Below are 27,038 nucleotides of genomic sequence, written 5' to 3'. Positions count from 1 at the left end.
TGATATTTCCAATTGTTTTTTGAAAAGTCACTTAATTTGACTAAAAATGAAACTATTTTAAAGTAAATTTTTTAATAGAAAAAAAAGTTGTTGTGATTAATTAAGATATATTATAATTCTATTTGAATAAGATTTCAAACAACTGAAGATCTCGTTTTCAAACGAGTGAAACATTGTATTGTTAATAAAATTTATAATTGATCAATGTTTTGAGATCAATATTTTGTTTTTGAGCTTGCACTAAAAATTAAAAGAAGGAACTTTTGATTATCATGTACTCACATGGTAATCAAATGTTTCAAGTAAAGGTAGTGTGAATAGCTGTTTGAATTTGCACGAGGGAACAAAATTGCACGAAAGGTCAATTTTTGCACGAGCAGACAATTTTGCACAAAGAGATTTTTGTACAGGTTAAATTATTCTTTTTTTTTTTATAATTTTCTTATTAATTTTAATTTTTTTACTATCACTGTTACCCCTTACCCTCGGTCGGTAAATTATTTTATTTAATATTTTTAATTTTAATTTTTTTTAATTATTTTTTTTCTGTCACTATTACCCCTAACACTAATTCTCAGTCGGTAACTTTTTTTTTCAAATTTATCTTTTAGTTTTTTATTCTGTTTTTTTTATAATTTTTTTACTCTCATGCAAAATTGACCCTTAAAATTTTCTTCATTGAATTTTGTTCCCTCGTGCAATTTTGTCTTCGTGCAAAAGTATCTTCGTGTAATTTTGTTATAGTGCAATTTATTCCCCTCGTGTAATTTTGACCAGTTCCCAGGTAGTGTATATGAAAAGTAGTTATTATTATAAGTATTTGGTAATCACAATAATTTAAGTATATTGTGCGGCTTAAATAAGTTACTTAGCATTAGCTACTAAAATTTCTGAAATTCGTTATATCAGAGATTATTAAAATGTCAGGTTTCAGTTAAGATTTCAGATGGATAACGTAGCTCAAACGAGATGGATTTGTTTTTTGATACTTAATATTTTTAAAAATGCTTACAATTTGGTTTCAGTTCACAATAGCACTTTCTAGATCACAATAATACTAGATCATTTTATTACAATTTTGCTCGAATTTTTCCAATTTCTTGTATGTTAGTTTTTTAAATAACGCAGCCCGCAAGTACATTTTTTTAACAAGTCAACACAATAAAGGATTTTTTGGTAAATATGACCTGCTGACGAAAAAAGTTGTCAACCACTAACCTAAAGAGCTCATTATTTTCTAAACAATTCATATTTTAACAGAATTAGTTACAGAATACATAAGGCTTTTTAATAGTTAAGTATTTTAAAACACTTTACCAGGCTTATAATAAAATAGACGAAATTATTTTCTCAAGCCCTGTAAATTACTTCGAACACAGCCCACAAGTGCGTGCCTAAGAAGTACCAGTCCATTTCAAACACAACTTTTTAGCTCAAAAGCGCGTACTCGAGAGGAAATTACTGTATAAAATCATGGGGGCGGTTTAGTAAATGAGTTTGGGAAACCCTGGTCTAGTGCATGAAACATTGTTTGTTAACAAACAGCATGTATAAAATTTTACTTTGTTGTGTTTCTTCAAACTAGATTACAACAGAGTACTTCAGTTTGTCTTTCACTAAATTATAACAATAAAACCACAAATTTAACACCACAGCTTAATTGTACTTAAGTTATACTACTAAAATTCAATTCTAACTTTTTGATGAACTGTTCTGTTAATTACAAGTTTGTCATCAATTATTCAGTAGCAGACTGGATTTTACCGGTGGTCAGTATTTTATCAACCCATATTTTATAACAAAACTGATAAAACTGAAAGTAAATAAACCACTAAGTCTTGATCTACTTGTTCAACTATTAGAATATATTTATAGGCTTGGGATTGGTAATGCAAGTTATGCTGCCATGATCAAGATTACCAAGGAGACATTTTCTGGCGTGCAACGAATTTTTTAGGTTGAAAAAAACTAACATTGAATTATTTTATATCAAATGTGCTACTAATTTTATACACAATATTCAAAATTGATAAACTTTTTTAAACTATAAATATATATATATATATATAGATTTATGCAAATTGTATATTTTATTCGCGACCGGTTTCGGTGGCAAGAGATTGCGACCTTTTCAAGCAAAAATAAAATATGAAACTGCATACAACAATGTTAGTTAATTATACTGTTGTTTAAAAACTTATTCATGCGTGAAGAATATAAACAAAAACAGAAATAGGCAAATAACTATAAATTAACTATAAATTTAATTAACTATAAATTAACTATAAATAATAAGAAAAGGCAAATAACTATATAAACTATAAATATAAAAATGTTGTTGTACAAATTTTAAAACTTAATCTGCATGCTGAGATTATTTTTTAATATAACTGGCCAGTTAAGGATTTCTGATGAATTTAGCCCATCGACTAGAAATTTTTCTCACCTCTATTAATTTAATAAACAAATTATTTATTTTTTTTAAAGTAATTTAAGGTCAAACAATTCTTTAAATCATTATTTTTAACAGTTGGTCTTATTTTTTATACTACTAAGCTAGCAGTTGTTTTTTATCGTTTTTAATATTTTAAATAGCTTTTGAAATATAAGCAATCAAAATTAGAGTGTTCAATAAGTTCCTAATAGCAAGTGCAAACTAAAAGGACAAAAGTAAAGTATTTCACTACAAATCTAGCTCCTCCTACAGTTTTTGTGCACTCCTTTTATAATTTTGTTAGTGTAATGTAATCTTTAATAATTTATTAGCAACTTGTAGGAAATAAATTTTTAGATTTCTAACTAGATGTTTTGTTGATCATATTTTTTTTAATAATCTGCGAAAAAAATATCTTTTCAAAACCTGCTTATTAAAAGTTGTTCACAGTATTTAAATGAAAATTTCCTGAAAATGTTAATAAATCTCTTTAAAAATGAAGTATAAGTTAGTTCCAAGTAAACAGGTCATAAATATATTTTTTCTTATCTTATCATCAATCTTTTACAGAACTGATTATATCTCAAAGTTAATTGATCATTTTTGTTCTAAAAAAGTATCTTATACTATTCACTGGGTGGCATTAAACCCGCAATCCTGAAATTTGACAATTCAGGTTAAAATAACGTGGAATTTGAGAAATTAAGAAAAAACCTAGAATTTTAAACAATTAAAGTAGCTTCATAGTATTATTTTAATGTTGTTATACTACTTAACACAGTTTTTAAGCTTAAACTTTACTTAAAACTAAAAATAGACCCAAAAACGTTATACTTTTAAAACGTAGAAGAAATTCAGAAAACCAAAAAGAAATTTAGAAAACCTGGAAGAAACTTTTCAAAAACCAGTTGCCACCCTTTAGTACAAGGTGACACATTTTCACGCCGCCACTTTTGCACCAAGGGTCAATTTTCACAAGAGTAAAATAAATATACAAAATAAAATAAAAAATATTTGTAAAAAAACATAATTAATATAAAATAAGAAAAAATTTTTACCAACCGAGGGTAAAGTTCAGTGGTAACAGTGATAGTATAATAAAGAAGAGGAAAGAAAAAATCACAAAAAAAAAATAAATAAATACTAGAAAAAATTAAATACAATAAACTAATAAAAGAACTTAAAAGGAAAAAAAGTGACCGACTAAGGGTCAGGAGTAAGAGTGATGGAAAATAAATATTATATTACTAATAAAAATAAAAAAAAACAGGAAAATATTTTTTTTATAAAAGATAAATCATAAAAAACTAAAAAATTAAGTAATTAATTTACTGCCCGAGGGTAAGGGGTAAAAGTGATAGCAAAAAAAAAAATTATAGTTAATAAAGAAAAAAAAATTCAACCTGTGCAAAAGTTTCCCTTTGCAAAAGTGACACCCACCCACCCTTTATATCCTTAAAACTTTTAAATAAAAGTTAAAGGTAATTTTTGTAAAAAAATTCTATATTTGAACTCTGCCTTCAAGTTAAACTTTTTTGAATTCACTGTATCTTGATTCAGCCTGATATTGAAAAAATAAAAAGTTCTATAACTATTTTTATTATTTTTTATTGTAAATAAAGTTGACATAAAATTATCCACAAATTATGTTTTTAAATCTTGAATGATTAAAAATATTAACTTTGAATCTTCGAAAACTGTATTTCTCAGAAGTCTAGTGATTATCTCATGCAATAGCATACACATATAACCTTTTCAATCTGAACATGACATATAAGTAGTTTGCACCAGAGGCGAAAAAACTCAGGATGACTCAGGTCCTTTTATGGTCACTCAGGGCATTTTTTGACGGAAAGAGTTGCAACTCTGTAGTAGTTTAAACAGTACCTTATAGCATTGAAGTGTGTTGTAATTGTAAGACTTTTATATTTGTATGTTTACCTTATTTTTTATAATAACTTTAATAACAATTTTTACTATCAAAATTTTCTTTTTAGTACATACAATCAAGAACAAAATATATGTTTCTTTAAAAGATTGTTGAAGAGTTATTAATGTTTATATTTAAATCAGGATTGTTGAGCTTTTAGATCAAAAGATTGAAATTGAGCAAAAATATGAAAATTCAAAGCATTTATATCTCACAAAAATAAGTCAGTTAGAATCTACTATTAAATATCACAATACAGATTTTGGTATGCTTGTTAGTAATCTATGTTCGGATGCCAGTAAAATTGAAGTTGAGTTTGAAAAGATAAAGAAAAAATATAATAAATCATTGGTTAGTAAAGTTTTTTTTTAAGTAAAATAAAATAAATTTTTATATAGTTTACAAGCAGTATATATATTTATATAAGTAGTTGTAAAATAATCCGCTACACAAGATTAGAACTAAATAAAATACTTTTATTAAAAAAAACAAAGAAAATATATTGAAACGCGGAGTTGTATTTATTTATTAAGGGCATAGAGTAGAGAAGGTATACCTTGCTTTTTACAAATTGATCATATTATATAGAGTTTTATATTAGTTTGCAGATGTTTTAACCGCTTAAAATATTCAAAATAGTTTTTGAGATTTAAGTGATCAAATTCGATTCAATAGGTTCCCAGAGTAAGAGCAAAACAAAAAAGCATAAAGTTTTTTTATTTAACCAATTCTCTTTAAATTTTTACCGTAAGTCTTTATATTTAATATTTAAATGATTCAATGCACAATTAATTTTTTTATTTTCAAAAATAAAAATGTTAAATAAACCTTTTTTTCTTCTTTTTTTTTATTAAATTCCCAGACTCAAGTTTTTTATACTGTATATCGAATTATATAAAGTATTATACTATAAAAGAATCAACAAACCGTTTATTTTAAGCTCATAATTACTGATTGAAGTTCTTTTGAAAAACTTTGTCAGTAAGCAAGAAAAATTAACATTAATATAATCCCTTTATTTATTTACTATATGTTAAAAAATGACAAAGAACAGTTGACATACCAGGGTGATTTGTGTAACTTATTTTTGATATTATTACTGTTTAACTATGTAAGGGTTGTTTTCAAAGTACTTAAGCTCAAAAATAAGGATGATAGATTTTAGTGATTTTATATTTTTTAGAAAACTTACAATAAATAATTTGTGGTACAAACTTTGTAGCTAAATCTTTTTCCAAAAAAAAAAGTTTTTGAAATTAAATAGAGTTTTTGGATTCTATAAAAACTGACTCTAGTTTATACATAAAGCTTTTACATAAGAGCCATTTTAAATTTTTGTAAAAACATGTTTAACTCCTCTATGGCCTTAATTTACTTAAAAACAACTATTTGTAATGATTTATGCTGTTTTACTCAAAAGGTTTTTTTGGCACTGAATGACTAAATTAAAATATAAACATAAAGTAAGTTTTATAATTTAATTTCAAACTTAGTTAGCGCCAACCCGTGATGTCATCATAGTTTGTGAAGAGCATTTTAAACTATCTCAAATGTCATTGTACTTTATTATAAAAAATGCAGGCATGATAAAACTGCAAATAAGTTTTGAACGTATTAGTTAAAGAAATAGCTGTATTTAGGGTAGTTTATGTGGCTCTTCATTCCTATATCCTGGTATGAATAAATATTTGTTCATAAAAGAAATTGTTGTGTAATTTCAATTTAAGCTTTGTCAAATTATATAAAAGCTTGTTGGGAAAAAAACAAAGTATAATCAAATTTTTTAAGTTTAAATAATTATCAAATATTTGATAAGTTTAAATCAACATAAATTTATTAGATTTAGGGCTACTTTGCTGTAAAAATGGAACAAAATAGCTATAGATTTCAAATTGGTAAAACAAAAAGCTTAATTGTACTAAAATAGTTTTAATAGAGTTTAGCATTAAGTAGTCCGGAAGAACTTATCAGTTAAAAAATTAAAAATATTATTAAAATTAAGTAACTTATTAAGAAATATAAAAATTGAACTGTTAGCTAAAAGTGTAACAAACATGATGCATTAATATGAAAGAACGAATGTGTACTATTTATTGGACTTAAGGCCATAGGGGGGGGGTCCACTTTGTTTTTTACAACTTGATCTTATTTTGTAGAATTTAATCTGAGCTATCAGACACTTTTAACCGCTTAAAAGTATTTTTTGAGAAATAAGCGATCAAAGAAAGGGCGTTCAATAAGTTCCTTATGGAAGGCGAAAACTAAAAATGCGAAAAAAGACTATTTCACTAAAAATCTATCTCCTCCTTCATTTTTTGAGTAATCTTTCTCAAATTTTTACAGAATGTGTATCATAAAACTTTAAAGAGATCTATTGTAGGAATTTTTTTAATTTTGAGTAGAAAAAAAATTATTGTCAAAAAACTACCCTTTTTTTTAGTTTTTTGTGGATAAAATTTTTATTTTTCAAAATTTCAAAAATTCCAACATTCAGATTCTTAAAAATATTAAAAGGAACATTTCCTGAAAATTTGAAGTCTCTAGGTCAAAAAATGAAGGAGGAGATAGGTTTTTAGTGAATTTTAAAATTTCCGAGAAAATTGACCCCGAAAAATTTGCGGTCCATACGTTTATATTGAAAATTTTTTACAAAAAGTTAAATATCTCAAAAGTTAAATGATATTTTTGAGTTCTATAAAAACTGGCTTATAGTTTGTACTTTAAGCTTTCATATAAAAGCCAAAGTTAATTTTAGTAAAAAAAAATGTTGGACCCCCCCTATGGCCTTAATTAGTTACAATGGTAATAAAAGTTGATATAGCTACAATAAAATAAAATTTTACGTTGCACAAACTTAATTAAAACAACAAAAACTCTATGTTAAATCTGATAAAACATAGGAACTCCAGAGACAATTACTTTGCTAAAAATTGAAATAATGCGTACTTTTTGCTTTAAAGGTTGCAATCAAAGTTCTCGACTTAAAAAGGAGAATGATTCAATGATAAATTTTTAAAATTTTATTACAATACAATGTTTCACTCGTTTAAAAAAACGAGATCTTCAGTTGTTTAAAATCTGTAAAAATTTATGTGGTAACAAGTAGGAAGACATTAGGAAAATCTTCCTTATAAGTCAGTTTATGTTTAAAATTTGATTTGTCTAAAGCAGGGTTTCCCAAAGTGGGCGATATCGCCCCCCTGGGGGCGATTTTAGTATGTCGGGGGGCGATAATTAGTAAGGGGGCGAAAGGGTTGGCGATAACTAGTAAGGGGGCGATTTTAAAATTTTGGGCTGTCATAAAATTTCTCCTTTTTATATTGCTATTTTACTAATTTTAGCTTGCTCTAAAATATTTGATATTAAATAAATTAAAAAAGTTTTTTTTGTTTATGTAAAATTATAGAGAAAATAATCAAGTACAAGACTCCTACTTTCAAGTAAATTACATATTTTCATTCATATATTTTCGTACTTAACAATTTACTGTATAATTTCATAGACGATCGGAATCCCTCTCACCATTTTATAACCTCACATATATGTTTTTTTGGATCATAAATGGTTTGTAAAAATCTATGTTATATATTATTAAAATCCTAGGTTAACTAGCAACCCTGTATACTTTTATTTTTATTGGAAATACCATGAGGTGATAGCTATATCACTTCATGATATTTCTAATTGTTTTTTGAAAAGTCACTAAGTTGGAGTAAGAAATAAAACTATACAGGGTTGCCAATTTACCTAGAAACCTGGAAAAACCTAAAGTTTGACAATTTTGGCAAAAATAATTCTAACAAATTTGGAATTTTTAACAATTTCAATACATTAAGTAGTAAAATTTCGATTTGACACAAAATAGCTATCATATAGATAAAAATATGGATCCCTTCGAGGCATATCTTTTTGAAGTAAACGACTTACAGGAATTCTTCTCAGACTTACAAACTGACTTTGAACTTAAAGTAAATTTTTATCAAAGAACGATATGGAAGCTTTTGGACTCAACAATAACTAAAGCAAAAGTATCCAATCATTTGAGAGGAACTTAGATTGTTGTTTATAGTTTTTCCTTCTAGCTATCTTGTTGAGAAAGCTTTCAGTTCAGTTATCAACATCTTGAGCAAAAGATATAATCTAGATATTTGTAAAGGAGGCTTTATTTTACTGATTAAGAACCAGATTAGAAAAACTTGCAAGCAGTCATGAACCTCTTCCTTCACATTATATTAGACTTCAGTATCAGACATTATTTTATGAAAGTTTTTTAATTTATTTGATCTTTTAAAATACTTCTTATTTAACTGGTTTGTATTGTATTTAAGTAGTCTTTTTATAATAAAAATTTTATTAAGTTATTTATTTTACAACAGGTTTGCATAATGCCTTATAAATATTAATTACGGTAGAGTTCCTCTTGAGTTCGCACTTTTTACCCAAAAAAAAGGGCAAATTTATATTTCCTAAAATCTAACTTAAATAAAGTCTATTACTAACTAAGTAATAATAAAACAAAAAATACATAATGTTTAATAGCTTATATAGATTTATTTTTTAATGAAAGTTTGTTTTATGTTTTAGTTCATTTCATGTGTATGCATAACATTATTGCATATAACATGTTTAAATTTATCATTTTGTAAAAAAAAAATGGTAATAAATTTTGAGTTTGCACTTTTTGATTTTGTTCAAAGTGCGAACTCAAGCGGTAGTCTACTGTATTTATTAAATGGTTTATGTTTTAAATTTGTTAATAGTTTTATTTTGACCTGGTTAATTTTGTAGTCTATATTTGTGGTTTTACATTACACTAAAAATTTTTATAGTATTGTGATTAAAGTATTTGTTTAAAATAAATTTATTTGACATATTTTTGTTATTACCTGTTTAATCTGTATAAATAAAAAAATCTTGATAACCATTAAAGTTTTTATTTTAAATATTTTTTTGGTTTTAAATGAGTATAGATTTGAGGTCTCTATTTGAAATGACTTCAAATTTTTCATTTAAAAGATTCTTAAACTCAATTTTATTTTCTTACTTGATTTATTATTGATAAAAAGTCTATATATTAATGATTTTTAAACTATTAATACAACTGTTTTTGTTTCATCTTAGTTTTTAATATTTTAGCAATTAGAATGTGTTGTTTATTTTGATAGTTCAACACTAGCTTTTAGTTTTTCACTATTTCCTCTGGTAAATTATTATAGGCTAATAACTAGAGAAAAAATAAATTTAAACTGTATTAGACTGCTACAGTTACAAAACAAAACTTTAACCTAGTTAAAAGAATTTTCTAATCGATCACCTTCTGTTCACAGAATTAACTGTAAAAATTTTGATTTTTCGAATTTAAATTAAGAAAAAAGAAAATGTTAAAATTAAGGTATAGGTTCTTAAAGGTTATTCCAAGTCCAATACTATTTAAAGGTATTCTACTACAAAACATATAGTTTAAAAAGTTTTAAATTAAGTTTTTGAATTTACAACTAACTTGCTTATGATATATCTTAGCATTGAAATTAATAATTTTGCTGCATTAACTGAAGCTGTTGATGAAATCACTTTTCAAGTATATAATCAACCAGTCGGTCAAACTTCCTCAAACTAGATCAGAAATTATGTTATAAATATTAATTTTATTATGTGTAAAATAAACTGTTCATTCGTTTACAGTTTTTTAATTTCTCGTATAGTTATTTTAGAATATGCCTATTTATAAAATAATTCAAGTATTTTGTGCGGCTTAAATAAGTTACTTAGTATTAACTTCTAAATGTCCGAAATTCGTTATATGAAAGATTATTATAATTTCAGACTTACGTTAAGATTTCAGATGGGTAACGTACGGTTAAGTTCCAGTCAAATTTCGACGCGCTAAATAACTTGAAAACTACTTGTGCAAAATAAACAAATTATTTTTTTGATACATAATATTTTGAAATACACTTTCAACTTGGTTTTCAGTTCACAATAGTATTTCCTAGATCACAATAACACTAAATCATTTTATTACAATTTTGCTCGAGTTTTTTAATTTTCATATATATTATTTTTTTAAATTATGCAGCCCGCAATTACATTTTTTTAACGAGTTGAAACTAGAAAAGATTTTTAAATAAATATGAATTGCTGACTACAAAAGTTGTCCACCACTACCCTAAAAGTTTCATTAGTTTCAGAACAATTCATATCTAAACAGAATTGATTACAGATTACACAAGAATTTTTAGTAATTAAGTATTTTAATACACTCTACTGGGCTTTTAATAAAACAAATGTAACTTATTTTCTCAAGTCCTGTAAACTACTTTGAACACGGCCCAAAAGTGCGTGCATAAGAATTACCAGACTAAATTACTTTTAAAACACAAATTTTTCGGCTCAAAAGTTTGTACTCAAGAGAAAAACTACTTTGTAAAATCGTGGGGGGCGATTATTTTTCAAATTTCTGAAAAGGGGGCGATTTAGAAAATGAGTTTGGGAAACCCTGGTCTAAAGCGTTTTGGTATGTGTATGCACTCTAACCATCCTAAAATCATTAAAAAGAACTTACCGGCAATGATAGAAAATAGACTGATTAAATTATCTAAAAACAAAAATATTTTTGATCAAAATGCATACACATACCAAAACGCTTTAGACAAATCAAACTTTAAACATAAACTAACTTATAAGGAAGATTTTAACAAACAGAAAAAGAAAAGAAACAGAACAAGAAAAATAATTTATTTCAACCCTCCATTTTGCGAATCAGTAAAAACAAACATAGGAAAAATGTTTTTTGAATTAATCAACAAGCATTTTAATCAGAACAACAGTCTAAAGAAGTTAATAAATAAAAGCAACTGTAAGTTAGCGTATAGTTGCATGAGTAACATAAAAATGCTAATCCAAGGACACAACAAAAAAACTTTAATTAATGTAGAAAAAACTGAAAATACCGACAAAGAAGAGTCACTATGTAATTGTAGAAACAAAAACTTATGCCCGCTAAAAAACAAATGCCTAACTAAGAATGTTATCTATAAAGCTACGGTCACGACGAAAAAAGAATTAAATCAATACGTAGGAAGCACAGGAGGAACTTTCAAAAAAAAAGGTGGTATAGCCACATAAGAGATATAAAAATTTACAAGGAGAACGGAACCGAACTATATATATTTGGAAGCTAAAACGCAACAACACTAACTACGACATCAAATGGGAAATTTTACACCACATCGGACACATAAGGAAACCGCAGAGAATCTGCAGGACCTGCTCCTATGAAAAAATGGAAATAGCGAACGCTGACGGGAGAACATCTTTAAATAAAAGGAAAGAGTTAATATGCTCTTGTATACACTTTAAGAAGCTTTATTTCAAAACTTAAGAGCGTTTTGATAAGCAAATATCTATTGTAATTTGTACAAGTATTTAAACCAATATATAATTACGTCATAATACAATAGCCAAACTTTTTTAAACGAGTAAATTTAACTTAAATGTTTAGTTAAAGAGATGTTTTTCTTTGTTAGTTATCTACAAACTTCACAAGGCCACTAAATGTTAGTATAATTATTTTTTATTGTATATTTTTTATTTATTTGTATATGTTTTAAGTTTGTATAATTATTAAGTAACGTGCATTTTCCTAAATTTAGCCTAACAACATTAAAATCATCATATGCTGGTAACTTTAAACTATAGGTTTTAATTAGTTTTTACTCAGTTTTTTGTTATACTTTTTTCTTTTTAACTTCTTTTATTTCAAGTTTAGCCTAATGTCTTCCTACTTGTTATCACATAAATTTTTACAGATTTTAAACAACTGAAGATCTCGTTTTTTTAAACGAGTGAAACATTGTATTGTAATAAAATTTTAAAAATTTATCATTGAAAATTGAAATAATTCAAATTTAGTCTCAAGTTTGAAATAAAACCAAAATTACGTACTGAAATTTTTGTAGTGAAATTAAAAACTAAATCAATCATCCATGATTATACCTCAATAGGGTTAGTTTGGGTAAATGAGTGTAGAAAAGGATCTTGATATCTGAGTTAACTCTTTGTTTTAAGTAGCAATGTTGTATTGTGGAGTGTAAAACACTTAATAGTTTGTATACAGTATCATATCACAAAAACTAAAAAGAAATACTTTTATTTGCAACGATTGTTAGATATTTGGAATTTTAACAACAAAACTACCTTTAAACTAGGGTTTCCCGAAGTAGGCAATGTCGCCCTTCTAAGGGTGTTTTTGGTTATCAAGTAGCACTAATTAGTATTGCAGCGGAAATTAAATAGATAACTATCTAGTAAAGGGGTGATATCTAAAAGTTGGAGGCATTTATTTTAAAAATTTCTGCCAAGAGAGCGTTTATGAAAATGAGTTTGGGAAACCCTGCTTTAAACCTTAAAAAAATTTAAACGGAGCGGCTCACTAAAATGACAACCTTTTAAAGTTTTCGGGGATCTATGTAAAACAGGCATTAACTATAAAAGTTAATGCCTGTTTTACATAGATCCCAGAAAACTTGTTTATTTTTACAATAGCTTACTTACAAAAAACTAAGGGATGCTAATTTTTACAAACAATAATTAGTTTATTGTTTGTAAAAATTTAATACTTCGGACAGCCTGTTATTAGTGTTTTTAAAAAATAATAGCTTTGAAAATCCGAAACTTAGTGTAGTAAATAATTTTTAAATTTTGAACTAAATAATAAACTTTATTACAAAATTGTTTAATAAGAATAACTTTTTTTATAAAGTATTTTTAAAAATTTATCATTTACTACACTAAATTTCGGATTTTCAAAGCTGTTATTTTAAAAAAACACTAATAACAGGCTGTCCGAAGTATTAAATTGACATTAAAATATAACTAATGATAAATGATATGAAAATTTTAGTAGTAAATATAGAAACAAATATTTGTGTTTTTAAACAAATTTATGTATGAGTTATGCGATTTGAAATATATTTATCAAGTATTTTGTTAAAAGTATACTGTTACGTATCACTTAATAATAGTTTACGTTAATATTTATTAAAATGTGCATCTGCTTCAGTTAAGTGTAGGGGTGGGAAACGTACGACCGCGGACAAAAAATGACCAACTCACGTGTGAAAGTGACCGGCCGCTAAGTATTTTCAAAATTTGTATGAAATCCGGCCGGCCAATATAAATATTAGTTTGTACAAAACTTTTTTTCAAAGAAAAGTTCAAAACTGAAAAAATTGACAAAATTTATGTCTTAACTAACAAGTCAAAACCTGTCAATTTGAAAAAGATGACAATGAAGTTACTTGTTCTGTTTGGGTCTACATATATTTATGATCAAACATTTTCAACCATGAAAAAAAAAGTAAGCTACGTTCAAATCTAACTGACAGCAATATGCGATCATTACTAAGAATATTTACTACAACTATACTTCCAGGTTTTAAACAGCTTGTTAAAAACTTTGATGATCCACAAATATCTCATTGACTTCTTTTTAGTGTAATTACTTTTGCTAAACTCTTAAACTTTAAATTTAAAGTATAATGTTACAGTTTTATGTTTTATTTTATCTTTTAGTAATATATTCATTAGAGAAATTGATCTTAATCTATAAGTATATCAAATTGATATATCAAATTGATATACTTATCATGTTAAAAATATTAAATTATCTCCTTTTTCTTTTAATATTTCGTTAGTTTATGTTAGTACTTTAATAAAGTTATTTTAAATACAGAATTTATTTAAACTTCCTAAGTTGTTCATAACTGTTTGATATTTTTAAAGTAGAAGTATTAAAATTTTAAATCAAGTTAATTTATTATCTAGGTTTAACTGTTTTTTGAATAAGTTGAAAATTTAAATCAAACATATACTTTTTGTTGCTTTTAGTAGATTTTTAGATATACTTTATGTATTAATGAACAAGCCAAAGTTTTCAACTTCAAAAAGATGACCATGAAGCTAGTTCTTCTATACGAGACTTCATACATTTAAAAACAAATATTTTCGACCATACACATCATCAAAGATAAGCTAATTTAAAACCTAATCGGTATACCAGTGCACTTTCTGACAACTCTAATATCTGATCAGCCACAAGTGTTTCATCGTCTTCTTTTTCTTTTCTTATTATATCAAAAATAAAAGATGTTTATTATATATCAGAATTGTTTTATGTGTTCTTCTTTTATATGTGCAAAAATATGTAGTGAATGTTTATTAGTTTATTTAAATTAAAAGGTAGTAGTTTAATATTGTAATGTTACTTAACTGTAGAATTGAGTATTACTGTTCAAAAATATAGGTTTAATCGTTTGCTAACAAAAGATCCAAGTGAAGTAACTTCACTGGAGTATAAATAAAAACAAAATGTACAGTAATCTTCCTTTATTGTACCAACATATGTTTCTGTGTGTTAAAGAATCAACACACTTCAACTGGGTTCTGTAAAAAAATAGTTACTGTAATGAGAGAATAGAAGCATAGAATAAAGTAGGTGTATACATGTTTTCATTAAAATAAAATATTTTCTACAGTTAATAGTTAATAATAGGTAAAATACTTAATATTAAATCCGACTGTTATAAAACTATATAATATTTGTGATTATTAAGTTCAAAAGTTTTCCATTAACGTGAGTTGTTTGTTTATATTATGATTTGTTGTTTTGTTGTGTATTTTAGTTTACTTTACTTATTTTATACTTAATAATCACAAATATTATATAGTTTTATAACAGTCGGATTTAATATTAAGTATTTTGCCTTTTATTTACTTTTATCTGTAGAAAATATTTTTTTTTAATGAAAACATGTATACACCTACTTTATTCTTTGCTTCTATTCTTTCATTACAGTAATTATTTTTTTTACAGAACCAAGTTGAAGTGTGTTGATTCGTTAACACACAGAAACATATGTTGGTACAATAAAGGAAGATTACTGTACAATTTGAATTGAGTATTATAAATGTAAACTACAGCCAAGGGTTGTCAAAATTAGATCATTACGAATACTTAATAATCTTTTAGTTTTTTAGCTTAAAATGTTACGCTTGAGTAATTTTTAGCAACCAAAGTATTGTGGTTATAAGACTAACTAGTATTAATTCGGTCCAGAGTTATAATAAATATACAATAATGAGAACTTGATAAACATTAGCATAAAATTCAGTACTTGAGAAACTTAGTAATTAATTAATGGAATTAAAAATCTGAAATACCCGATTCATTAGCAACCTGCTGGTTTCAAATCTTTTTTGTAACTACTTTCCTGTCGGATCCGGATCTTTTTTTAAAATTAGTACTTAGCCGGATCCGAATAATACTTTCAAATAAGGATCAAATAGATCAATAACTCAAGATAATCAATAGATCAATAACTCCGTTCCGCCGATGACTTAATGTTTCCGGATCCGGCCCGTCGATTATTTACGTTGCCCACCCCTAGTTTAGTGAATAAAAAATTCTGGACACTGTGCAGAAAGTTTGTTATAAAACGTTTTTTTAGTGTTGTGAAATGTGAAATTCTATTTTCTTTAATATTATTTATAAATGTAGCACATTTTTTATCAATTTACATATAAAGTTTAGTACGATCATGTGTTTTAAAAAATACATGCTGAATAATCTATTGTGCATAAACTAATTCATTCAAAAGTATGTTTTGACTAGTGATGTACCGGACTCACTATCCGGATCCGGCCGGATCTTGATATGAAAAAAATCTTGGTTCCGGCCGGATCACCATTTAAAAAAAATTTTAACAGAGATCCGGCCGATTCGGATCTAGTTAGTAAAAAAGAGCATACAGAAAAGTATTTCTTTCAAAAACAAACAAAGTGTAAATTAAAAAGAGTTATTTTTCGTCAATTAAAATTAATCACCTACCGTGATTGGCTCATTTTGTACACGTGACTAGTTTACACTTGTTTACATTTAGATTATGAAATAAACAGTTCAGAAATGCAACTCTTTACCTATGTTATAACATTAAAAACTTTACTACCAAATTGTCAACCTTATGGCTAGCTGTTCTACTGATTATTAGATTAAAGTATTTTTTTCTGTTTTTAAAAACCTCATTCTGACTCAAGCTAGTTTATACTCACTCCAGCTAGTTTTTTTTGACTTAAACAGTGGCAACCCTGCTAGTTTAAAAATTCTTGGGAATTTTTGAAAATCTTAGGCTGCCTCAGGCTAGTTTAGTTTTTTATAAAAACTCAGGCCAGTTTTCTTTTAGATTTTGAATGAGTTTGAGCTGATCCAGTTTTCAATATTTTGTGATTTTCTAGTTGATTTTGTACAAGAACAAAATTTCAGATTGTTAATTGTAAATATTACCTAAAATTGTCAATCTTGTGGCTAGCTGTTCTACTTATTATTAGTTTAAAGTTTTTTTTTTCAGTTTTTAAAAACCTCATTCTGACTCAAGCTAGTTTTTACTAGTGATGTACCGGACTCACTATCCGGGTCCGGGTCCGGCCGGATATTGCCATTTTTGTCTGATATCCGGATCCGGCCGGATTCTAATTTGAAAAAAAAGTCCGGATCCGGTTCCGGCCGGATTTTAATTTGAAAAAAAAGTCCGGATCCGGTTCCGGCCGGATTCTAATTTGAAAAAAAAGTCCGGATCCGGGTCCGGCCGGATCCTAACAGAGATCCGGCCGGACCCGGATCTAGTTAGTGAAAAAGAGCATACTGAAAAGTATTTTTCCAAAAACAAACCCTGTGTAAATTAATAAGAGTCATTTTCGTCAGCTAAAATTAAACATCTACCGTGATTGGCTCATTTTGTACATGTGACTAATTTACATTTGTTTACATTTAAACTATGAAATAAACATTTCAGAAATGCAGCTCATTATATATGTTGTAAAATTGAAAACTTTGGAATAAATACTTGCATTATTTATTGTTTAAAGTTGAGCTCAGAGAATATTTAGAGTTATATGACAGGCAGTTTATATGTAAGCAGTTAGTTAATTTGGTGTGCAGCTTGAAGCAACAAAATATCTTGAACTTTTTTGTGAATGTTTATTGTCAGTAGTGTTTTGTTTTAAAAGTGAATATTTCAACTGGTGTTTAATTGTTTAAATATTTAAGCCAGGTTTATAGTTTAATAGTTTATTAAAAATTTAACAGTTTCTTGTTTACTAAAAGTTTTATTTAATTTTTAGTTTATTGTTCTAAGTCTTTTGATATAGATTTAAATAGCTTCCAGTTTTTAAAGTGTTACCAATGTAATTAATAGTTTTGTATATGCTAGTATTTCTTGTTGTGTTTTATATAAAAGATTCATCACTCAAAACTGTCGTGTCTGATTATAGAAAGTAGTCTCAGTTAGAATTTAGAATATGTTAGATATTAATTAAATAGGGTAGGATTTAACTATGATGGGTAGTACTAATAGTTTAAGTGTACCACAATCAGTACACAACTTTACTACCAAATTGTCAACCCTTGCTAGCTGTTCTACTGATTATTAGATTAAAGTAATTTTTTCAGTTTTTAAAAACCTCATTCTGACTCAGGCTTGTTTATATTCACTCTAGCTAGTTTTATTGACTTAAACAGTGGCAACCCTGCTAGTTAGAAAATTTTTGGGATTTTTAGAAATCTTGGACTGCCTCAGGCTAGTTTAGTTTTTTATAAAAACTCAGGCTAATTTTCTTTTAGATTTTAAATGAGTTTGAGCTGATCCAGTTTTCAATAGTTTGTAGTTTTCTAGTGTATTTGTTCAAGAACTTCATTTCAGATTTTTAATTGTAAATAACACCTAAATTTGTAAACCTTGTGGCTAGCTGTTCTAATTATTATTAGAATAAAGTTTTTTTTTTCAGTTTTTAAAAACCTCATTCTGACTCAGGCTAGTTTATACTAGTGATGTATTGGACTCACTGTCCGGGTCCGGCCGGATATTGCTATTTTTGTCTGATATCCGGATCCGGCCGGATTCTAATTTGAAAAAAAAGTCCGGGTCCGGTTCCGACCGGATTTTAATTTGAAAAAAAAGTCCGGATCCGGTTCCGGCCGGATTCTAATTTGAAAAAAAAGTCCGGTTCCGGCCGGATTCTGATTTGAAAAAAAAGTCCGGATCCGGGTCCGGCCGGACCCGAAATTGTGGGTCCGGTACATCACTAGTTTTTACTCACTTTTCAGGGTTCCCATATCCCTAGATTTTTGCAATTTTCCAAAAAAAAAAACCCTAAATTTCCCTATTTAAAATTGAAAACATCATGAAATTCTCTAGATTTTACTTTTTTTTTAGTGCTGGACCAATTTTTATGATATATATATATAACATAACATAATTTTTTTATAAAGTTTATTTATATTTTAGAGTTTCAAGTTAAAAAAAAGCAAAGTTCAAAAACTTGAATGAAATTAAGGAAATACTATCCGGATCCGGATATTGCCATTTTTGTCGGATCCGGCCGGATCTTGATATGAAGAAAAAGATTCGGATCTGGTTCCGGCCGGATCTCCATTTTAAAAGAAATCTGGATCCGGTTCCGGCCGGACTCTAATTTGAAAAAACTATCCGGGTCCGGCCGGAACCTAATTTGAAAAAAAAAGTCCCGGTCCGATACATCACTAGTTTTGAACAACTTTTCAAAAGTATAGAACTTTCGGGTTACAATATAAGTTATAAAGTTGTTATTTAAAAAACCCAATAGTCTTAATATCTCAAAACCTCATGTTAAAATAACCTAGTCAAGAAGTTGTTGTCCTTGGGTCTTTGTCTACTACAAGATTTATTTTCTCAAAAATATCTCTTTTACTTTTTATTAGTATATGATTCACGTGAGCAAATGAGTTGATGCAACCTTTCATAGTTAGTAAAATGGAAGTACGTTTAAATCCATTGCATTAGATTCAACTTAAACAGACTGAAACCATATTTTTAACAGAAAATGTTACACCAAGTTTACTACGCTTGTTTGTATCATTTTGGTTTAAACAGGTTTACTATCCTCAATGATAGTTAAATATTTTTTGTTTATTGAGCCTTGAACAGCGAGACATGTATCCAAAAAATAAGCAAAATCAACCTGTAGACAAAAGTGTTTGTAGTTTATAAAATAAGTTTTTTTTTTAACACTAGCGTCTATTAGTTTTATGAAAAAATACTTATCAATATTATAGTGCTTTAACTCATAGTAATCTTAATTCGTAAATACATGTAGAACTTTAAAAACATTAAATTACTTGAAAGATTTAGTGTTTAATACAAAACAAAAAAAAATTAAATAGAAAGCTTAAGTTATAGTTATAATATGCTTTTTATTATTTTAGTTAAGTTAAACAAACTTTATTTAAGTTTATAATGATTTTACTTAAATTTTATTTTAGAAATCTTCCCATGTCTTAAAATGTATTTTTTTATCTACCAAAGTTATTTACTTTTTCATTTTGAAACATTAAATTAGATGTAAAGTTTAATGTGTTAATTATTTATAAGTTTTAATATTTTTGTGTTTTCAAGTTTTTTTTAATGTTTTTTTGTAAAAAGTCAATTACCATTTAAATTTATAATATAAAAATATATACACTATACATTACTATTAGTTGTTAAAACCTAAAATTAGTTTATATCAAGGCAACAAACATTAGAAGGTCATTATAACAGAAGAATATTTTTTATTGTATGCTTGATAAATTTACAGAGGGATATTTCAAGTGAGACATCTGAGAATTATGAAGAAATCATTGAAAAACTAAGTGATGAAAATAAAAGTATTCTTATGAAAGTAAGTTTAAATGATAGCAATAAAATTGATAATATTTAAAAGCCAATTTTATATCAGACTTGATTCAAGTTATTTATTGATTGCCTTTTTTCTTCGGTATAATATTTAACAATAAAACTTTTTACCTACGCTTCTTCTGTATATCTCCAGATTTAAATATCGTATTTTTTTTTTTATCAAAAAATTTATTATCATGCTTGTAAGTGTTTAATAATAGTTCTTTTTTTTTAGTTGTTGTTATGATTTCAAATTGTATTTTGATATCATTTTAAATAGTCTGAAATATTTATTGTCTTTATTTATGTACGGTACTAAGGTCTTAGGGATTTTATTTAAAAATTTACATCGGCTTTTATATAAAAGCGTTTAAAACTATAAACTACAAGCTATTTTGTATACAGTTTAAAACCTTTATTTAACTTTTAAGATATTTTAATTTTTGTAATTAGTTTGCATTACAAGTGTATGGACCGCAAATTTTACTAGGTCAATTTTCTCGTATTTAAAAAAAATAACTAAAAACCTATCTCCTTCATTTTTAGACCTAGATACCTAAAACTTTCATGAAACATTTCTTATATAGCTTAAAAGACTTAAAATGTTGGAATTTTCATAACGTTTTTAGATAAAAAAAAGTGGTTTTTATTTGATTTTATTTTAATACAGCTATGAAAAGAAATAAAAATTAGTAATGGACTTACAGAATTTTTAAAAAATACATTGGTTAAAACTTTAGCAACCCTGTTATTATGCACATTAGTTGAGAGATTTATATTGTTTAGTCAAAATAGAATAACAAAATTATAAAATAAATATCACTACGTAGAATAGTTAAAACAATAAAGTGAAGACTTTTCAACTTAAAAATAAAAAATTCTCATCTTATGTGCATATAACAGGGTTGCCAAAGTTTAATCAATCTTTTGTTTTAAAATTATAAGTGCTTAAAATCCAATGTTGTTAATTTTAATAAGTGTCTACTTAACATTATTAGTCAGATTTTAATCATTTTATAGAAATTGATTTTTATTTAATTCTAATAAGTTGGTTTTAAGTTAAATTAATTTATTTATAATTGTTGAAATGAAAAGCTTTGCTTGCACCTTATCTAAAACAGGGGTCGGCAGCCTTTTATAAATTGTGGGCAAATTATTCCCAATTTGATGATGTGGGCCGCTATGTTTAGAAAAATTTTTCCGCTGACCGCAGTTACTTCAAAATAAAGATACTATTATAACAATAAGTTAAAAAAAATCAATAGTAGAGCACTAGTAATGAAAAATTATTAAACTATGAGCCTAATCCTAAGCTTTTACCCCAAAAACGTTTCTTATTACTGATTTTAAGAAGGTACATTTTGAGCTAAAAATTACCTCGCAAACCGTTAGTCCATGCTTAAGCTCTGCTGGATTTTCGCTCATGTTTTCTGTATAATATTATATGCATACTTAGTTAAGCGAACTATTTTAGATGACTCAATTAGTTTATAACTACCAATAGTATCTAATAGTTATTCTATTAAACTTAAATATTTCATTGATTTCTTTAAATACTAGTTGTTTTCAAGAGTCCTAAAAAAGCTCAACAAGTTTTTGAGTTGTGAAAGTACTTTTAAAAAACTTAAAATTTTTGATATATATCATTCCATTTATACGTAACAAAGTTTATCAATCTTTTTAGGTAAAAGAACTCGAAGATAACTCTATAGATGTAAATAAATTAGAAAATAAATTGAGAGCATATAAAAAAACTATAAAAGTTTTGAAATACAAAGTGATTAACTACAATGAAAAATTTACACCACAAAGTAAAGAAAATTTAGAAAAAGCAGAAATTTCTCTTCAAACAGAACCAGTTGAACGTTTATCTGAAGTTATCCAACTTAAGGTTTATTTAGTTGAGATTTCTGAATTGTTATTAATTTAAAAATTCAATAAAAAATAACTAGTACAATTATTGGTAGGTTAACTGAAAAAATTATCATACAGTACACATTAAAAGAAGAAAACACTTTAAGTTTTTATAATTAAGTAATTTTTTGTTTTACCATCAATAAAGTAAAAGTAATTATTCTTAAAGGTTAAACGTAAAACTTATTTTTTTGCCTTTTTTATTTATTTTCAGTTCAAAAATTACAAAAAATCTTAAATATATAAATACTCAAACCTATAATAATCAATATAAATTATGGAGCTTATTGTTTATACTATTTAAAATCTATAAAAATTATAAGTAAAAACAAAGAGAACGGAATTATAAAAACTCAAGTTGTAACCTTTTGACTTTAACGTAGTAACGTATTTTATAATGTATAGTTAAAAAAATTTTAAAACCATTAAAAACTGTTTTACAAGTTTATTTCTATTAATTATCTGTAAAGCATTAAAATAATAGAGTTTTTTGTTGTCTACAGATTATAGCCAAAAAGTTAAAATAGAAGTAAAATTAAAGACAAGGGATTATAACAAAACTTTAATTCTTAAACTTTGACTTTAACGTGTTAAAATACTTTGAAATATATGACCAAAACCTTTAAAAATAAACAGAAATAATAAAGTTTATTAATAGTTGTAGTTTGAAATCTAACAAAAATATAAGTAATTAATATATAAAAACAGAGACAAGGAACTAAAAAACTAAAGTGGTAATAATTTTACTTTATTTATTTAGATATTTAAAAATGTACAATCAAAAAAAAATGTTTATGCTGTTTTAAACTGTAGACAACAATAAGCTTTATTATCTTGATGTTTTACAGATAAGGAATTTAAATAAACTTATAAAACAATTTTTTATGATTTTTAAAGTTTTTTGACTGTACATTCCAAAATATGTTAAAACCAAAAGGTTACAACTTGAGTTTTTATAGTTCGTCGTCTTTATTTTTATTTTATAACTTTTTTAAATTGTAACCAACAATAAGCTACATTATTTCTATTTGTTTTTAAAGGTTTTGGTTTTATATATATTTTTTATATCCTAACATTACTAGTAATTTCCAAAACTTCGAAGTCATATAATGTAAACCATTTATTCAAATGTACGCTTCAATTTAAATTTCAAAGATACTTCATAATATATTTTTATTACTTTTTTTTAATCATTTTATAACTAATTTAAATGCATGAAAATTTGTGTTTCTTTTTTTATATTCAACTTGCTTGCTGACGATAGTTTTGAAAGTACTCACAGAAGTATAATGAGTGAAAAATAAAAGCTTAGTTGACTTTTTTGAAGTGTAGTAGTTATTTTATACAATATCACATAAAAAATGTAAAACTAATGTTCACATATAAGTATTTAATTATTTTTTCTAGTTGTTATAAAGCTTAGTTCTGTCGTAAAAATTACTAATATTTTTGATGTCATTTTTGAACACAAAGTCAACATAAAATGACCGCATTTAAACATAAATAACTTCTGAAATATTTGAAGCAGAAATAAAACAAAACTATTTTTGAAAAGAAGAAATCCAGTTCTTTTCATTAAGTATAATTCCTAGTCTAGTTTTCAAGTCATTAAAAATGTCAATTACCGCTTTCTAAACTATTTTTTAACCTAGTTCAATCTATAAAAGTCAAAATACTTCATTCTATTTAAATAAAGCTAAGCTAAGCGAAGTTTAAAACTGCTTATAAAATGAATTTAGTAAAGAACGGTTACTCCAATTTTTAAAGGTATTTTTGAAGCAGTTTTTTTTAGTTCATTGATCTCATCAGGGTTTCCAAAAACCTGGAATCCTGGAATTTGACAATTTAGGCAGAAAAACCTCGAGTTTGAAAAATTTTGAAAAAAAAAACCTGGGATTTTAAACAATTTTTACATGTTAAGTAGTAAAATTTCTACTTGACACAAAAAATCTATCGTATAGATAAAATAATTTTGTCATCATCTAAAATATTTTTTATTAGTAAATACATTTAAAAAAGCTTTAAGATATCTTTTCAATGTCGTTATACTATGTAAAACAATTTTTACCTTTAACTTAAATTTAAACTAAAAATAGACCTTAAGTGTGTATTTCAAAAACCTGGAAGAAATTTTGATAACCTGGAAAAAAATTGCCAAGAACATTTGACAACCCTGTCTTATGCTAATTGAAAAATAAACTAACTAACTATATGAGAATGCACCTTAATTTTTAAAAGTCTCACATTATTCTCTAAGCTACTACATATTTTTGCTGCTTAGCGGTTTAATTATATTTTTAGGATATTTAAGTTTACAATTTTTTCACTACGTAAAGTTTAAAAATTGAAACACCACCAACTAAAGTAATTTTGAAGATACACAAGACATTTAGTGCAGAAACTTGAATGAGTTTTAAACTAAAAAGTTAAACCTACAAAATATCAAAAAGAAAACTATAAATAAAGTTATAAATTTTTTTTTTTTTATATAGTAGCAATTTATAATGTGCTTAGAAGTCGGCATTTGTTTATTCTTCTTGTTAAGGAAAATCTCACTTTCCAGTATGTATGAAAATAATACAGAGCTTAAAAAATTATTTATAGCTTAAAGTGTAAAACTATTGAGCACAAAAAATCTTGAGATAAGCGAGTTAAGCAGGGTTGCCACGAGTCAGGTTAAGTCAGTTTTTTGGGGTCTAAACGACCAAAAGTCAGTTTTTTAGGTTAAAATGGCAAAAAGTGAGTCAAAATTTCTAAATTTTTTTAAGTCGAAATGTCAGAATTTGTCAGTTCTAATTTACAATATTCCTTAAATTTCAAAGCCTTTAAATGGTAAAAAATTAACAAAAAACCCATTAAAGTCAGACTTAAATTGCAAAATTTCCTAGAAATATGTTGAACTATTACCCTTTTTGAACAAGAAGTTGTTGTATGTAATCTTTTTAATATTGATGATCTGTTGCAAGGACACTTCCATAGTGAAACTTTGATATATTAGAATATTTTATATAAGATCATGGCTAATTTTTTTAGTATACATCATGATATGTATTTTTAAGTCTTAACAAAGTTAATTACAAATATTTAAATTTTGATACTATTTTTCGTTTTGCAGAAATAATTATGATTTAGTTTGAGTATTTTAAGTAAAAATTCTTTGCTAGTAGTTTATTTCACATTTGTGACACTTGGAGATTGTTTGCAAAGAGGTAAGCAGTGAGAAAAAAGTATACCCAGTTCAGTGCAATTTTTTTTTATAATTAAGTTTATACAATTTGTTTTTAATTCCAATAACTTATTATTTCAGTTATATTTCGCTGAAGTACACATTCTGAACACATCAGCTACTCAATAGAAAGTTTGTAGCTAAAAATTACTAGTCTAAATAAAAAAGAAAGCTGACAAAAAGTTTTTATTTTGCTTCTAAAACGTGTACTGAATAAGAAGTGCGTACTAAAATATGCGTACTTATCAAAATATTCATACTCAGAATGCGTATTTAACTAGAAGTGTGTACTTAAAACGCGTACTTAAGAGGAAGGTAAAATTCAGTTTAGGTTATTTATCAAAATCTTGAAAAGTCAGGCTATAATTAGCAAATTTTGCGTGGCAACCCTGTTAAGATTTATTTTTAAATTTACAAAAAATATATATTCAATAGCATCAACCTCGTGTGTAGACTGTGCATTAGGGTGCATCTGTTGCCCCTCGAAAATGAAAATGTTGTAATTTTGCAAAGCTTTTTTTTCGTATGTGGCAAATCGCATAAATTGACAGCACAAAAATAGTAGCTTCCTAGCCATACGCCTTATGCAGAACACTTTTAAAATATTTGCTTTATATCGGTATTTTTGGAAAAAGATCAAGTTTTCTTTTACTTTTTTTAAAGAAAATAAAAATAATTTTTTAAATATATAAATAACACAGCAAAAACGCTACATAAAGTTTTTAATAAATGGGGTTTCAAAATAATAATAGACGCAGGCCTAATCCAAACTGACTTTCTAGACATCGAATTAAACTTACACAACAGAACATACATCCCATTTAGAAAACCGAATTCGAACATCCTATATGTGAGAAGACATATTTTAAATAAAGTAGTCTTTTTTTTCTGTTTTAGTTTTCTTCTACTATAAGAAACCATTAAAGTTACAAGCTTTAAAGAATGAGTTTATTTTTAAATAACTGTGACAAGAATTTTATAATTTGGATTAAATTCTACAATTTAAACTAAGTTTTTAAAAAGACTCCCTCGTTTATCTTAAAAAAATACGATATAAACCACAATTTTCATAAGTGTTCTGCTCTAACAGGCTTATAGCTAGGAAGCAAATTTTTTTGTTCTGTCTGTTTAAATGGTTTGCTTGATACAAAAAATAAACTTCACAGAATTCTGAGGTCTGGGTAACAAATGCTCTCTTATGTGCGTAAAAGAAGCGGGTAGGTGACAGATTTGCATGGAGCGTTGTTTAATATGAATTAATATGTCGAAACTAAATTCAAACAAAAACAAAATTAAAATTAGTAAAAATGCAAAAATGGTTTATTTTCAACTTGTATCTAAAAAAAGCTACTGTTGTTTTGTGTGCGTTAACGGAAAGTGCTTGCTTAACAATATAAATATTTTATGTTCTTTCAGGGACATTAAAAAACCATCATGAAATTTTTTGTATTATATAATTTAGTTTTGCCTATTGTTAAAACTTAATTGTTTTTTTGTTTTAATTTATATTAAACTTAATTTATTGAAGAAATTTAGTCAAAACTTAAATTTAGGTGCCTCTGTTTTTTGCTTATAAACTTTGATACTTATGTATTTATAAATAAAACTAAACAAACACGATTAATCTTGTTGCTTTGTTATTTTCTTATAATTTTAGATCACTATAATACATCAGATGAAAAAATTATTAATTAAAAAGTAAAACATTTTTTTATATAAAAAAAAATTAAATGTGTTTTATGGTGAAAAATTTGTATACTTGTTCACCGCAATACGGATTATTAAACT

At 26.1% G+C, this 27,038-nt stretch overlaps 1 protein-coding gene across 5 annotated transcripts in view; it reads left to right on the top strand.

Annotated features, from left to right (window-relative positions):
• The window catches only part of LOC145831589 (uncharacterized), a 61,086-nt gene that overhangs the window by 22,610 nt on the left and 11,438 nt on the right, over nt 1-27,038 (top strand). For 4 of the 5 annotated variants that reach the window (XM_082938893.1, XM_082938892.1, XM_082938891.1 and 1 more), the window contains exons 4-6: nt 4,508-4,715; nt 20,031-20,114; nt 21,795-22,001. In XM_082938893.1, the coding sequence (XP_082795019.1) occupies nt 4,508-4,715; nt 20,031-20,114; nt 21,795-22,001 (499 nt within the window). The remainder of the gene's footprint in view (nt 1-4,507; nt 4,716-20,030; nt 20,115-21,794; nt 22,002-27,038) is intronic. The other variant, XM_082938895.1, reaches the window with a different exon arrangement.

The sequence above is a fragment of the Thalia democratica genome, chromosome 3, assembly GCF_965202585.1.
Source record: "Thalia democratica chromosome 3, ktThaDemo2.hap1.1, whole genome shotgun sequence".
Classification (NCBI taxonomy): domain Eukaryota; kingdom Metazoa; phylum Chordata; class Thaliacea; order Salpida; family Salpidae; genus Thalia; species Thalia democratica.
This window is presented reverse-complemented; position numbering and strand designations above follow the sequence as displayed.